Here is a 16,139-nt window from a genome sequence, read left to right as displayed (position 1 = left end):
TTGCCCTCAATATCTGCAAGATATTAAGGATGGCAAAGTGAAGCCATCTTCGGCAGGTATTTACACTATTTCTGCTAATAACTCATTATCTTCTCGTTCATGGGTCCTTGATACAAGATGTGGTTTTCATATCTGTTCTGATATGCAGGGGCTAAAGGAAAGTGAGGAGATAGAGCGAGGAAGGATAAACTTGATCATGGGAAACAGAAAGTCTTCACCAGTAACCAAGATCGGAGTTTATCAGCTTTTGCTTAGTAATGATGTTAGATTAGATTTGATAAATTGTTGCTATTCGTCTGAGATGACGAGAAACATTATTTCATTTCATGCATTGTTCAGACAAGGTTTTAAATATTCTTTTAATGATTTGAATGGTTCAATTTCTGTTTATAAGAATGGTATTTTTATGTTTGAAGCTTTACCTTGTGATGGTGTGTATGAAACAGTGACTTGTGTTGATAGCTTAGGAAATAGTGTACTTAATATTGACTTGTCTAATAGTGTAGACAAGGCATGCTTGTGGCATTGTCGTCTTGGACACATTAACAAGAAACGCATAGCCCAACTCCAAAAGGATGGAGTGTTGGAATCATTTGACCTAAAATCAGATGATATGTGTGAATCTTGTCTTTTGGGAAAGATGACAAAATCACCATTCACAGGGTCTTGTGAAAGAGGTGAAGGTTTGTTGGATCTCATACACACAGATGTGTGTGGGCCCTTCAGATCAACCACAAGGGATGCTAATCGATTCTATGTGACTTTCACTGACGATTATAGCAGATATGGTTATATCTACTTGATCAAACATAAGTCAGAAACCTTTGAAAAGTTCAAAGAGTTTAAGCAAGAGGTCGAAAATCAATTGGGCAGAAAGATAAAGATACTTAGATCCGATAGAGGCGGGGAGTATCTTAGTATCGAGTTCAACGACTATCTGAAAGAATGTGGGATAGTCTCACAATTGACTCCTCCTAGGACACCACAATTAAATGGTGTAGCTGAGAGGCGTAATCGGACCTTGTTAGACATGGTTCATTCTATGATGAGTCGTGCTTCGCTTCCTATTCACTTCTGGGGGTATGCCTTAGAGACAGCCGCCCATATCCTCAATCTTGTCCCTACAAAGAAGGTTGCCAAAACACCTCACGAAATGTGGACGGGGAAAGTTCCCTCGTTGGCACATATTAAAGTCTGGGGTTGTGAAGCTTTCGTAAGACGAGAGACTCACGACAAGCTAGCAGCTAGAAGTGAGAAATGTGTTTTCATTGGTTACCCAAAGCAGTCTTTTGGATATTTGTTCTACAGGCCTAGTGAAAACGTGGTCTTTGTAGCACGAAGAGGAGTCTTTCTATAAAGGGAGCTCATATTCAAAGAGGACAGTGGGAGCACCATTGAACTTGAAGAAATTCAAGAGTTAGCCAATGAAGGAACCTTAGATGACACTAGCACTCAACCAGAGGAAGCAGTTCCTGTTGAACCAGTTGATAACTCATTACCTCTTCGAAGGTCCACTAGGGTGAGTGTGCCACCTGAGTTGTATGGTTTTCATATTACTTCAGATGGTGACACATTCATAAGTAACAGAACACTGGTAAACTTAGATGAACCAGTCACTTATAAGGAAGCAATGGCAGGCCCAGAGGCTTCCAAGTGGAAAGAGGCAATGGACAGCGAGATTAAGTCCATGTATGACAACCAAGTTTGGAATTTGGTTGATAGTGCACCAGGTCGTAAGACAGTTGGGTGCAAATGGATCTTCAAGAAGAAGACAGACATGGATGGGAATATGCATACATTCAAGGCTCGACTGGTTGCAAAAGGTTTCACTCAAACCCCAGGGGTTGACTATGACGAGACCTTTTCGCCAGTAGCTAAGATTAAATCTATTAGGATATTGCTCGCCATAGCTGCCTTTCATGACTATGAAATCTGGCAGATGGATGTCAAGACTGCTTTCCTTAACGGGAAGTTGGCTGAGGATGTTTACATGAATCAGCCAGAGGGTTTTGTTGATGCAAAGTTTCCCAATAGGGTGTGCAAGCTTGAGAAATCCATTTATGGATTGAAACAAGCATCTCGCAGCTGGAATCTTTGCTTCCATGAGAAAGTCAAAGAGTTTGGTTTCTCTAGAAGTGAAGATGAGTTTTGTGTGTATATCAAGGCTAGTGGGAGTATAGTAACTTTTCTGGTGTTATATGTCGATGACATATTACTCAATGGTAACGACGTTCCAACCTTGAAAGAAGTTAAGTCTTGGCTTGGAAAGTGTTTTGCCATGAAAGACCTTGGAGAAGCTGCCTATATTCTTGGGATTAGAATATTGAGAGATAGAAAGAAGAGACTAATTGGACTTAGTCAGAGCACATACTTGGATAAGGTACTAAAGAGGTTTAGTATGGAAAATTCCAAGAAGGGAGAGCTACCTATCCAGAGCAATACCAAATTGAGTAAGACTCAATGCCCGAGTACAGATGAGTAAATAGATGACATGAGTCGTGTACCTTATGTTTCCGCTGTCGGATCGATCATGTACGCTATGACATGTACTCGCCCTGATGTGGCATTTGCTTTGAGTATGGTCAGTCGCTATCAGGGAAACCCGGGTAGAGCTCATTGGATAGCAGTAAAGAATATACTCAAGTATTTGCGAAGGACAAAGGACTGGGTCCTTGTACTTGGTGGCAATGATACTTTGAGAGTAGATGGTTATAGTGATGCCAGCTTTCAGACGGATAGAGATAACTTCCGTTCTCAATCAGGCTGGGTATTTTTACTGAATGGAGGAGCAGTTACTTGGAAGAGTTCCAAGCAAGATACAGTGGCTGATTCTACTTGTGAATCAGAGTACATAGCAGCGAGTGAAGCGTCGAAAGAAGCAGCTTGGTTGAGGAACTTCATCGGAGATCTCGGAGTTGTTCCAACCATCCAGGAGCCTATGGAATTGTTCTGCGATAATGAAGGAGCGGTTGCCTTGACAAAGGAACCGAGAGATCATGGTAAAACCAGACATATCGACAGAAAGTACCATTTCATCAGACATAGAGTAGAAGAAGGCCATCTTGTAGTAAAGAGGGTGTCATCTGAAGATAACCCAGCAGATCCCCTCACAAAGGGTCTGAGTAGGGCTAAGCATATTCAGCATGCTCGGAGCATAGGACTGAAAGATGATATTAGTTTTAGTAGTTAGATTAGTTTTGTTCTGAAACTTGTAACAAAGTAAATGTAATTGACTTTTGGTGATTAAATAATAAAGTATTATTTATAAGTTTGACTTCTGCCTTTTGTCAATTATTTATTATTGTGTTTCATATTTTGCATGTTTTACTTCCTGAATAATAAGATTATTCAAACTCCACAGTCGCTCGTACTTTTGGAAGTAAGTAGTGAATCAAGACTGTCATGAACTGGATTGTAGATTGTCTAAAGGATAGACATGGCAATAGAATTGCTGCAACATTCATGAGTACTCAGAAATTGAGATTTGAGTATTGGATAAACCCTCGCTCAGAGTATCACTTCATGGAATTCATCACGAGTAATACTGAGACGATAATATCTTATAATCTTGAAACGAAGATATATGAGTTGTAATTTACAAGTCGGTCATGCATTGGTGATACGAAAACGCATCAGTAACTTGGTGTTATAAAACGTATTGTCATGTATAATTTGATGAGTAAAAGATACAAGCATATGAGTCAACGTTTATTCGTTCCTTTTGCCCTAACCGGAAAAGCGATATCTGTGGGCCCCTCGATGATTTGGTGTTGACTTATGTGATGGGCCCAGCCAGGACTAAATTGATGTGTTCGATTAGAAGTCCTACACCATCACAAATCAGGAATCGGGAAACATAGATTCTGGACAAAGAGATTGATTATATTCCATGTCTTTTGTCTGGGGATATCCAGGAGAACGAAGGATTATATGATCACTTATCTTAGGACACGTAACTGACCGGGTCAGAGTTCGGTAGCAGCTTTTGGAAGCTACAATTTGTTGGTCAAATTTAGAAGGCATACTAGCAATTATAGTTACAGACTTATCCAAGTGGGAGACTGTTGGATTAGGTGTCTAAGCCCATAACTATAATTGGTATGTACTTGAATTGATAGCAGCACAGTCTTTTTGGGTTGCCCTCAACCTAGCAACTGGACAAGGAAATTATGAAAGGAGAGATATTAATTTATAAGATTAATAAATTAATATATATAAATGATTTATTAATATGTTAATAGATTAATATATTAATTAGAAATCATTATGTTTAATTAATAGTTAGCCAGAAATTAATCAGAATTAATTTTGGGGTTAAAAGAATTAATTATAAAGTGCAGGGACTAGTTTGCAATTAACTAATAGTTGAGTGGAAGGATCCAGAACCCCCTTGGAAGGAGGTGGACGAAATCCATAGGGGAAACTCTAGAGATTTCGTCCAAGGGGTCCAGATAAGGCCCTTGGGTTTTGCTTAGGCCCTAAGCAAAGGATAATTAGGGTTTTCCCTAAACCCTAGATACCTCAGCTATTTAAGGAGCCTCCTGGCTCACATTTTAGGTCACTTGTTCTTTGGAAGAAACCCTGGCCGAAATTGCATACTCCCTCCCCTATCTCTTCTTCTACTTTCCTTCTTGCTAGTTCTTGGGTGTGATTCCATTAGAGGCATTACACTTGTGGTGCTAAGCTTCCAAGAAGATCAAGATCAAGATCAAGGGAATTATCAATTGTTTGCTATAACAATTGAAAGGTATGTAACTCCTAAACCCTAGTTTACTATTTTCGAAAATAGCCTCCTACTCTAGGGTTCTTGTTTTGCAATTCAAAGTTGTATGTTCAATAGTTAAAACATAGATCCAAAGTAGGTTGCATGTGAACTTATGAATTGTTTTCTGGTTTATTTGTTTTACCTAAAACCCATCAGAGTTAGCATGCCACCAACGTTCTATGGTTTCCATATAACGTCAGATGGTGATACGTTTATCAGTGATTGTACACTGGTAAATTTAGATAAGCCAACTAACTACAAGGAAGCGATGGCAGGCCCTGAAGCTGCCAAATGGAAAGAGGCACTGTATAACGAGATCAAGTCCATTTATGACAACCAAGTTTGGAATTTTGTTGATCAAGAACTTGTTCGAAAGACAGTTGGTTGCAAATGGATCTTCAAGAAGAAGACCGACATGGATGGAAATGTGCACACATTCAAGGCACGACTGGTTGCGAAGGCTTTACTCAAACCCCAAGGATTGACTATGATGAGACATTCTCACCAGTAGCCAAGATAAAATCTATTAGGATAATGCTCTCCATAGTTGCCTTTCATAATTATGAAATCTGGAAGATGGATGTCAAAACCACTTTCCTTAATGGGAAGTTGGCTGAAGATGTTTACATGAGTCATCCAAAGGGTTTTGTTTATGCAAAGTTTACCAATAGAGTGTGTAAGCTTGAAAATCCATCTATGGATTGAAACAGGCGTCTCGCAGCTGGAATCTTTGCTTCCATGCGAAAGTCAAAGAGTTTGGTTTCTCTAGAAGTGATGATGAGTCATGTGTGTATGTCAAGGCTAGTGGGAGTATAGTAACTTTTCTAGTATTGTATGTTGATGACATACTACTTATAGGAAACGACATTCCAACCTTGCAAGAAGTGAAATCTTGGCTTTTCGCTATGAGGGGTCTAGGAGAGGCAGCCTATATTCTCGGGATAAGAATTTTGAGAGATAGAAAGAAAAGACTAATTGGACTTAGTCAAAGTACATACTTAGACAATGTACTAAAACAGTTTAGTATGGAAAATTCCAAGAAATGAGAGCTACTTATTCAGAGTAATGCCAAATTGAGTAAGACTCAAAGCTAAGTACAGGTGAAGAAATAGCTGATATGAGTCGAGTCCCTTATGCTTCGGTCGTAGGATCGATCATGTATGCTATGATATGTACTCGCCCTGATGTGTCCTTTTACTTAAGCATGGTCAATCGCTATTAGGAAAATCCTGGCAGAGCTCATTGGATAGCAGTCAAGAACATTCTCAAGTATATGAGAAGGACAAAGGATATGATTATAGTCTCTGGAGGTAGTGATACATTAATAGTAAATGGGTATAGTGACACCAGCTTTCAAACAGATAGAGACAACTTTCATTCTCAATCTGGTTGGGTACTCACATTAAATGGTAGGGCAGTTGCTTGGAAAAGTTCCAAACAAGGCACGTGGCTAATTCTACGTGCGAATCACAATACATAGCATCAAGTGAAGCATCAAAGGAAGCGACTTGGCTGAAGAATTTTATCGGATATCTTGGAGTAGTTCCAACCATTCATGATTCAATGGAACTTTTCGGCGATAATGAAGGTGTGGTTGCTTTGACTAAAGAACCGAGTGACCATGGCAAGTCAAGACATATCGACAGAAAGTATCATTACATCAGACATAGAGTGAAAAAATGTCACCTCATTGTAAAGAGGGTATCATCAGAAGAGAATCCTACGGATCCTTTGACGAAGGCTCTGAGTAGGGTTAAGCATAATCAACATGCTAGAAGCATTGGTTTGAGAGATGGTATTAGTTTTAGTGGTTAGATGATTAGTTTGAAACTTGTAACAAAATAAATGTAATTGTCTTTTAGTGATTAAATAATAGAGATTATTTATGAGTTTGTTTACTGCCTTTGTCAATTATTTATTCTTGTGTTTCGTTTTGCATGTTTTACTTCCCGAATAATTTAATTATTCAAATTCCACAGTCACTCATACTTTTGGAAATAAGTAGTGAATTAAGATTATCATGAATTGGATTGTAGATTGTCTAAGGAGTTTAGACATAACAGTTATGTTGCTACAACATTCATGAGTACTTTGAAATGAAGATTTAAGTATTGGATAAACCCACACTCAGAGAATTACTTCATGGATTATATAACGAGTAATTATGAGACGATAATATCTTATATTCTTAAAACGAAGATATATGAGCTATAATTTACAATTCGGTTGTGCATTGGTGTTGCGAAAACGCATCAATAACATGATGTTATAAAATGCAACGTCATGTATGATTTGGTGAGTAAAGGATGCAATCACATAAGTCAAAGTTTATCCGTTCCTTTTGCTCTAACTGGAAAAGCGATATCTTTGGGCCCCTCGGTGATTTGGTGTTAACTTATAGCACTGGGCCCATCCAGGACTCAGTTGATGTGTTCAATTTGAAGTCTTATGTCGTCATCACAAATCAGAAATCAGGAAACAAAATTTGGACAATGAGATTGATTCTAATCCATATCTCATTTCTATACGATATACTGAAGAACGGAGGAATATTTGATCATTTATCTTAGGGTCAACATCTAGTCAATTCAGAGTTCGACAGTTGCTACGGAAGCATTCTTTGTTGTCTAATTCAGAAGTTAAACTGGTAATTACAATTACCGACTTATCAAAGTGGGAGACTGTTGGATTAGGTGTCTAAGCCAATAACCGAATTAGTATATATTTGAATTATTATCAAAGTCCTTTTGGGTTGCCCTCAAACTTAGTAATTGAATAGGACGACTTTTAGAAAGAGAGACTGATTTATTGATTTATTATATGATTAATAGATAGCAATAAATGAATTTATTAATATGTTATGGAAATAATATATTAATTAGAAATAGTATTATTTAATTAATAATTAATCAAAAATTAATTAAAATTAATTTCAGGATTAATTGGATTGATTAAGAGTGCAAGGACCTAAGTTGAATTGTTCAATAGTTGAACAAGAGAGGGATTCTAGAATAATCCAATGTAGGTCGAAAATATGAGGCTTCCTTAGGGTTCTAGAATATGCCTTGAAGATAATTAGGAAACCAGATAATTACCTGATTTAAGATATTATTATTTTAATCTAGTAAGGCTTATCTAGGGTTTTCCTAACAACTATATATAAGGTATCATAACTTATAATTTTCGGCCAACCATTCATTCCTAGCTAAGAGCCATCCGAAAATCCCCTCTCTTCTCTTCAAGTATCCTAGTTACTAGGGTTAGGTGTGAACCATCAGAGACACAAGATTTTTGGTGCTAGTTTCTAAGAGTTTTTCAAGAAGGATTGTTTGATTGTTTACTACAACAATTAGAAGATATGTGATCTTCTATGAATTTTGAAATTAGCTAGGGTTATAGGGTTCTTGTTGTTCAATATAATGTTACTTAAATAGAGTTATGACTAGATCTACTAGGTTGCATGTACCCTTAAGTGTATAAGGATTTATCTGTGTTATTGCATGTTAAACCCATCACAAGCTAGTTCAAACATGGAGAAATATCACCACTGATCACATGCATGGGTCCACTACACACTCAAATTCCAGATATGAACCATATAACACTCATTGGACCTCAAGAATCCATAAAGTTTACAACTTTATGGAATCTCATAACTTCAACTTGCTCAAAATTGAAGATAAATGGACAAGGATTTAGATCTAGCGACCTAGAAGCATTAGGTTTGGATCTTGGACACTTACAAAGGTCCGTAGATGTCCAAAATGAAATCAAGCTTACCAAGATGATCACAACACTTCCAAGGCCTTCTTCCTTCAAAAGCAATTCAAAGCACCAAAATGAGCTAAAAAATTAAGGAGATAGATTAGGGTTTCTCAAGAGGGTTTTGGAGGTGATGGAGGTCGAGGGTGAAGGAAACCCTAGCCCCTCACTTCCTTTAAATAGGGTCCAAGTCTAAAAATTAGGGTTTGCCCCTGATCAGGTGTTACGTCGTGACCAACATAATGTCACATCGTGACACTTAAATGGTCATTCCCGTTTTATCGCGGTCATGTCACAACGTGACGGTGCTTCCCTCACGTCGTGACCCTCCCATAACTCTTATTTTACTTCAAATTATATACCTCAAGGATCCAGATGTTACATCGTTTATGCTGCAAACTTGCCATTTATTTTTCGATTTTGCCATTTTTATTTGTAATAGCAGATTTCCAGGTTACCATGAAATATTATTTACGAAAAAGCCCTTAACTTTACAAATATTTTGCAAAAAAACCCTTAAGATTAAAAACACACACACACACACACACACATATATATATATATATATATATATATATATATATATATATTCAAAATTTGATAAAACTAAATAGTTTTTAAAAATTTAAATATTAAAATTTTATATCAAACCAATATAAATTTTAACGTACTTATATTATGAAACCAAAACCGACATAAAATCAAAAGTTTATATTAGCTCGATATAAACTTTTGATATCTAAAGTTTAAAAAATTATTTTGTTTTATCAAATTTTGAATATATTCCTTAATTAATACTTAAACTTTTCAAAGCAAAATTAAAAAAAAAAAACCGTCTGTTAGCTAATAATTAACTACGTTGCTACATATGCTACACTAGTTAAACATATGAATAATATGATATTAATTACATTCAATTCATTTTCTTTAAAAGGAAAATAAAAATATTTTATATGTTTAAAAGGTTTGCATTTCAGAAATAATAAGGTATCATATATATATATATATATATATATATATATATATATATATATATATATATATATATATATATTTATAAAATAAATATATTTGTATAATAGCTTAGACAAATATATTTATATTTTATATGTTTAAAAGATTTATGTTTGTGTTTCAGAAACAATAACGTATACAACTATATTTATTTTTATAAAAAAAATATAATATATTATTATTCTTGAAACACAAACCTTTTAAATAGATAAAATATTTTTATTTTTCTTTAAAAAAATAATTGCATGGAAATAATACCACCACATAGTTACTATGATCATCTCCAAAGGTGCTATACGAGCCATGAATATATACAACGAATCCAAAAAACCACGTAAATCACGGATAAAAATAAGATTAGATAAGTCTATATCACACCAACAACTTATCTTGAGAAGAATTTGAGATGTCAAATCACACCCGATGAGCACATGTCAGATATTTTATGTAGGGTTGTTACAGATCGGGTATAAAGAACAAAGCATGTCATACCATAGCTAGACAAGTTTGTTTTGATAGAAAAATGGTCTAAGACAGTTCTCTATCGAAATATATTAACCTTATTAAGAATGATTTTATTCCATACGGTCTTTATAGGAAGCAATGTCACTCCGTGTTCATCAATACACATTTGAGAATCCTTAACAACATATTCCATACCATTATTTAGATTTATAATCTTAACGATTTTTTTGCAAAATATTTGTAAACTCAAGGGGTTTTTTGTGAATAATATTTCATGGTAATTTGAAAACCTGCTATTACAGGTAAAAATGGCAAAACCGAAAAAAATTGGCAAGTTTGCTGCAAAACAAACCAAAAATCCGTCGAAGGGTAAAACCGACATTTTCAACCAGACTTAAGGTTTTTTTGTGAAATTTATCCCTATAAATTAGACTCTTATCAAGCTCTCCCTCATTTTGCCCGGAGAAAATATCGAAGGCAATCGAGAAAAAAAGTATAGTCAAATCAGTCAAAGGGCATCTTGGTAAAATACAAAATCTTTGGTATTTAATATTTTAATTTACATTACCAGCATTAGTTTAATCTTTAAATACTTTAAAAATTCATCACCTTTTTCTCTCCCAAAATGTTCGAGTTTGAACTCTACGTTCATCCCGCTCTCTGATTATTCAATCTCCAGCTGTCCCCCTTTCTTAAAATCTTCATGTTTTTAAGCTATCAATCCTATCGAGCTGATTCACAAGCTCTGTAACACGATCTAATCATCTCTGTTAGTCATCCTCTCCCTCTACAACATAATTTCGTTCATTCGCATTGTGTTTTCATGTCCAATTTTATGCTTTTTGTTTTCGGATCAATTAGGGTTTTCAGATTTGCTTAAATTTTGAAATAAGAATGTGGGTTTATTGGGAATGAGACAACTTCTACCCATATATTCCTGATTTGGTGTTGTGAACATCTAATCAAGTGTACATTGCCAAATCTTGAGTGCTAATTGAATAAAAGATAAAAGAGATTGTCGGTTTTCTTCTTTACTTCCATATTTCGTAGATTTAACCACTAATGAAAGGCAAATTGATGTAAAAGATATCTTAGAGGGCATCTTGGTTCAAGATTTCCAAAATCCGATAGAACTGAATGAAATATTACTTCTGTTTTCAAATATAATGTAGCTTTAAGATTTGAATCACTGGACGCATGATTTCGTCTTAGATATTGATTCTTTCTTTCTGTTCATCGCTATTAGGGTTTTCCAAATTTGCTGTGTGAACCTTGATTCTTGAAAGGTCTTGATTTGGGTTTTCATCTACAAAAATTGGAAAATCCCTTTCATGGACTCATCTTTTTCTTTGAATTTATGTTGTCAATGTCCAAGTCTGAAGTACACAACACTCAAGTGCGTTTAAATTTGAAAATTTTGAATAGAAACATAACCAGTTTCAAAATTTAAACTAAATTGGCGAAAATAAACATGTTCTTTAAAGTTATTTCAGTCTTGTGTTTTCAAACATCTTGATGTTGATAGTTTTCCATATTGCTACAGATAAAGGGAAACCTTTTCAAATCAAAACCTTGAAATTGGTTTTCTCCAAAGAACATACAAATGAGAAAAGGAGCTAATATTGGAGAGCCCACTTTTCGTGTAACAAGAGCTCGTGCTGCTGCTTGCAAGCCATCTGTTGGTTCAGAAGTACCAAAAGGGCAGGGGCAAGATCGTCTTTTGCGTAAAAATCCTAAGAGATCAGTGCTAGATGAGAGAAACAACAACACTACTGCAGTTTCTAGTGCCCAAAACAAGAGGAGAGCTGTTCTTAAAGATGTCACAAACATTTGTTGTGATAATAATTCTTACAAAAACTGCATAATTCCAGCCAAGATTACGGTTTGTAAACATTTATCTACTCTCATATTGCTTTAATATATATCCACAACTCATGTCCTTTTTGTTTATCCTTTTTTTCCAATTGTGATCAGAAAACAACTACTAAGATCACCAAGAAAAATCCCATCAAACCTCAACAAGTTTCTGCTCAAATTCAATCTACTGCTGTTGACCACATAGTTGACTTGGACAAAAACGTAATTCACCAGAAGGGTACTCATATTGCTGAAAGGGAAAACACAAACCGAATTGGCAAACGAGTAGGTTCACAGTTGCAAAGCTTTTCAAAGAAAGGTTTGTTGTCATTAGTAATTACAAAGTCTCTATGTACCTAAACTTACACATTTTCAAGATTCTATCAAGAACTAAAAAAGAATTAAATTTTTTGCATGGGCAATGTATATTATTTTTTATTTATTTGTTACAAATTGCTATTGTTAAGGAATTTGTAAGTATGTTGCTATTTGTGTAGAAAAATGTAAGTTCATTGCTATAATTGGTTACATATTGCAATTTTTTTTTACATATATTATCCAGGGAGAAATAATATCCATGAGAAGATCATCATAGCTACCAAGGTTGACTTTACTGATATAGATTCTGATGAAAAAGACCCTTTAATGTGCAGCATGTATGCACATGAGATATATAACAATTTACGCGCATCAGAGGTTTGACATGTGGCATTTATCATAACACCTTTCTTATTCTAAACCCAAAACTAAAAAAAACTCATAAGTTTTTATTTATTTATTTATTTTTGCAGCTTATACATCGACCACATTCTAATTTCATGGAAACAATGCAACGAGATGTAACTCAAAGTATGAGGGGAGTCTTGGTTGATTGGCTTGTAGAGGTTAGTTTCAATGTTTCATTCATCCTAGTTGAACCCATATTTTGTTAAATTACGAATATGCCCTTGTGAATTTGTTTTAGGTAAGTGAGGAATATAAGTTGGTGCCTGACACATTGTATCTCACTGTCTATCTCATTGACTCGTTTCTTTCTCAACAATATATTGAAAGACAAAAACTTCAACTTCTAGGCATCACTTGTATGCTAATTGCCTCGTAAGTTCTCACACTTTTTTTATTTAGAATTTTTTTTTTCACTATAATTCTTATTATTCTTTATTTTGTTTGTTGTTTTAAGGAAATATGAAGAAATGTGTGCACCTAGTGTTGAGGAATTTTGTTTCATCACAGACAATACTTACACAAAATCAGAGGTTTGATTTCATTATAATTGTATCATGCATTTTGTATTTAACATATTTAAAAAACCGAGTACAAGATGATTTTATAAGTTATGCAGGTTGTGAACATGGAGGGTCAAGTTTTGAACGAATTAAATTTTCAATTTTCAGCACCCACAACAAAAACTTTTCTAAGGTATATGAAATCATTTTTTATTTAGTATATTCTTGTATAAAGATTGTAACTTTATGAATCTTTATTGTTTACAGGAGATTTTTAAGAGCAGCTCAAGCTTCTAACCAGGTACTATTTGTTTTCTTGTTACTTTGGAGAGATATTACAAAAAAACCATTAATCTTTTTAGCAATTTGACCACTAATAATACTTTTTTTTTTTTTTTTTTTTTTTCCAATCTTATTTATGTTAGAGCCCGAATTTTGAATTGGAGTTTTTGGCAAATTATCTAGCAGAGTTGACTTTGATTGACTATAATTTCTTGGTATTTGTTCCTTCAAATGTTGCTGCTTCGGTTGTGTTTCTTGCCAGATGGATGCTAGATCAATCGCGCCACCCTTGGGTTTGACTCTGTGTCCATGTGTCTTTTTTGTTAACTTTATAAAGGGCATAAATGGAATTTAACAAAAATTATTTTGAATTTTATGGCAGAATGATACATTAGAACACTACACAAATTACAAGCCATCAGATCTAAAGAACACAGTTCTTGCACTCCATGGTTTAAGATCAAGTGACATTAGTTCCCCTTTGAATGCTATAAGATCAAAGTATAACCAAGATAAGGTAAGCTAATCAGTAATCACAGACCCTTTTTTTTTATAACTTTTTTTAACCATTAATCTCTAAAGATGTGAGTTTTATATTTGGCTTTTGTGTTTTCAGTTCAAATGTGTTGCAAGTTTGCCTTCTCCTCAAGTACCTGAAACACTACTTTAACATACAAGAAGGTATTCTCACTCTAGATTATGCCTATTTACCATATATGTTTCGGCTTGTGTTTTGTTGTTTGAGAATTGTTAATAATATTTTTGAAATTAGAGTTGGGAAATGAGGTTTTTGGTTCTTTAAAAACCTTTTTGTAATGGTTATACTTGTGGGATGTGAGGTTGTGTAGTCATTTATAGCTTCAAGATTTGAGTTTGTAAGTTGGCAAGAAAGGGAAAAAGTTGTAAAAAGCTGATATAAAGTTTAACTCAAGGAGGCTCTACTGGCTTATCCCATGTTCATATATCCATTGCAATTTTATCTGTTCTTAATGCCAATTTGATATCTTTTCTTTCTTTTATTTTGTTCTATAATTGTATATCGTGTTATGAAAGAAGTAAATCATTCCCAAAGATAAACAAAGTTAGTAGTATATTATTGAATAATCAATCAATGAGCTTGCTATTACAACGAAATCATACATAATGAATAGGAGAATTTCAAATAAAAGATGCTAGCATTTCATCGAACACTTGATGAGCAACATAAACACATAAATAAATAAATAATAAACATCAAACCTTACTCCACATTCTCAGATTTGACCTTCTCACACTCCTCCAGTTCACTCAACCACAAATCCCCAAACTCGCAATCTTTCCAGGCCTCAAACCATGGCCCTCCTAGAGTGTAATGTATTGCTTTTGGGTATGTATTCGGGTCATCCTTCTCTACCCGATTATGACCCACAAGAAAATTCCAAACAAAAGGAACAGAACCGATTTCGTCATCCTCCAACCATTGAAACCTATGTAGAAACGCACCTGATTCTTTGTTGACGATCTCCGGCGTCAAAACCTTGTTTTTTGGGTGACCACAATTATACAACACCATTGAAGACCAATTCTTTCGTGGGTAAAGAGTCTGCACTGCACCATCCATTTTCGTGGTTTCTTTTGGGGTGTAATCGTGTTGGACGCACATCACAGCGTACTTTTCATCTACCAGATCAAACAAGTCCTTGATGTCGCCAAGGTAGAGGAAATCACAGTCCACGAACATGGCCCAACCTTCATATCCAGCCAAAAATGGAGTCAGGAATCGCGTAAATGAGAACTCGGTGCTTTCGAGCTTCCCACGTTCACGCCAAAAGTATTTTTTCTCTCGCAATTCAGATTGCTTGATGGGGATGATCTCAACGGGGATCGAAGATCGCTTGAGGATCGAGTACCGACAAACCTCGTACGCCACATCTTCTTTTGGATCGTAACCGACGTAGATCCTGCACGGTTTCTTGGAATAGCCATTGCTCGAAACAGAATCACCATTAACGTCGATGGTTTTTACAGATTCCACCGACATTGCAATCGAAATATCAGTCCTGAAAACATGGAAGCAAATTGAATCAACATGAAATCTAAAGTATACTTACAAGAACAGCAAATTTCTATTATTCAAATTAAAAAAAAAACGAAATAGGTAATATAAATACGGGACAAAATCGAGGGAAAATAATATTTTGAGAGTGTATACCTGATTGTAGATCTAGATTGACGGAAGGAAGTTGAAGGACCAAGAAACGCGTCAAAGATACAAGTGTATTTATTATTTTCATTTTTGACATAAATCACCTACAAACCTCCAATTATAACTATATTACAATCAGGCCCTTATGTGTGAATGTGAAGGCAACCTCATCATGGGTGTTCATCATTGGTTGAAAGTAAACAGATGAAGAAAAAAGCGTCGCCAGTGGTTATAAGAGAGGATACTTTGTTGGAGGTTTTGCGGCTACGAGAGATTATACCAGGGGCGGAACACGACAGTTAAAACAAGGGGGCCGAAATAAAAAAAAAGTTATTATAAACAAGTTATATTTTTGTTCAAATTTAAGAGTTAAGACATTAAAAATATAAAAAGGTAATTATTATGATATATTCTTTCATCATTAGTCAAAATACAAGTTAATCTCTTCAATATTTGAAGTTGATTGTTTTCTTATTATATATATATATATATATATATATATATATATATATATATATATATATATATTGGTAGGGTAATTTGGACATTCTAAGAATTTGAGGTAAAAATGTTATAATTGGGT

At 34.9% G+C, this 16,139-nt stretch overlaps 1 protein-coding gene and 1 pseudogene across 2 annotated transcripts; one reads left to right on the top strand and one right to left on the bottom strand.

Annotated features, from left to right (window-relative positions):
* Nucleotides 1-10,632: 10,632 nt before the first annotated feature.
* CYCA2;4 (Cyclin A2;4) lies at nt 10,633-14,353 on the top strand. Its single transcript, XM_079045114.1, has 12 exons — nt 10,633-10,775; nt 11,550-11,888; nt 11,981-12,182; nt 12,426-12,559; nt 12,655-12,747; nt 12,828-12,961; nt 13,044-13,119; nt 13,206-13,282; nt 13,357-13,390; nt 13,515-13,664; nt 13,754-13,888; nt 13,988-14,353. Exons 2-12 carry the CDS (start codon nt 11,610-11,612, stop codon nt 14,039-14,041), a joined length of 1,368 nt encoding a protein of 455 aa, XP_078901240.1. The 5' UTR covers nt 10,633-10,775; nt 11,550-11,609; the 3' UTR covers nt 14,042-14,353.
* Nucleotides 14,354-14,444: 91 nt separating this feature from the next.
* Nucleotides 14,445-15,710, bottom strand: LOC145108117 (protein CDI pseudogene; annotated as a pseudogene). Its single transcript, XR_013708072.1, has 2 exons — nt 15,563-15,710; nt 14,445-15,410 (listed from the first exon to the last, which is right to left on the bottom strand). The product of XR_013708072.1 is annotated as a protein CDI pseudogene (transcript).
* Nucleotides 15,711-16,139: the final 429 nt, after the last annotated feature.

Source organism: Lactuca virosa, chromosome 4 (assembly GCF_052849685.1).
Source record: "Lactuca virosa cultivar CGN04683 chromosome 4, Lactuca_virosa_CGN04683_v6, whole genome shotgun sequence".
Taxonomy (NCBI): Eukaryota; Viridiplantae; Streptophyta; class Magnoliopsida; order Asterales; family Asteraceae; genus Lactuca; species Lactuca virosa.
The sequence above is the reverse complement of the archived record's forward strand: the minus strand, read 5'-3'. Positions and strand labels throughout refer to the sequence as shown.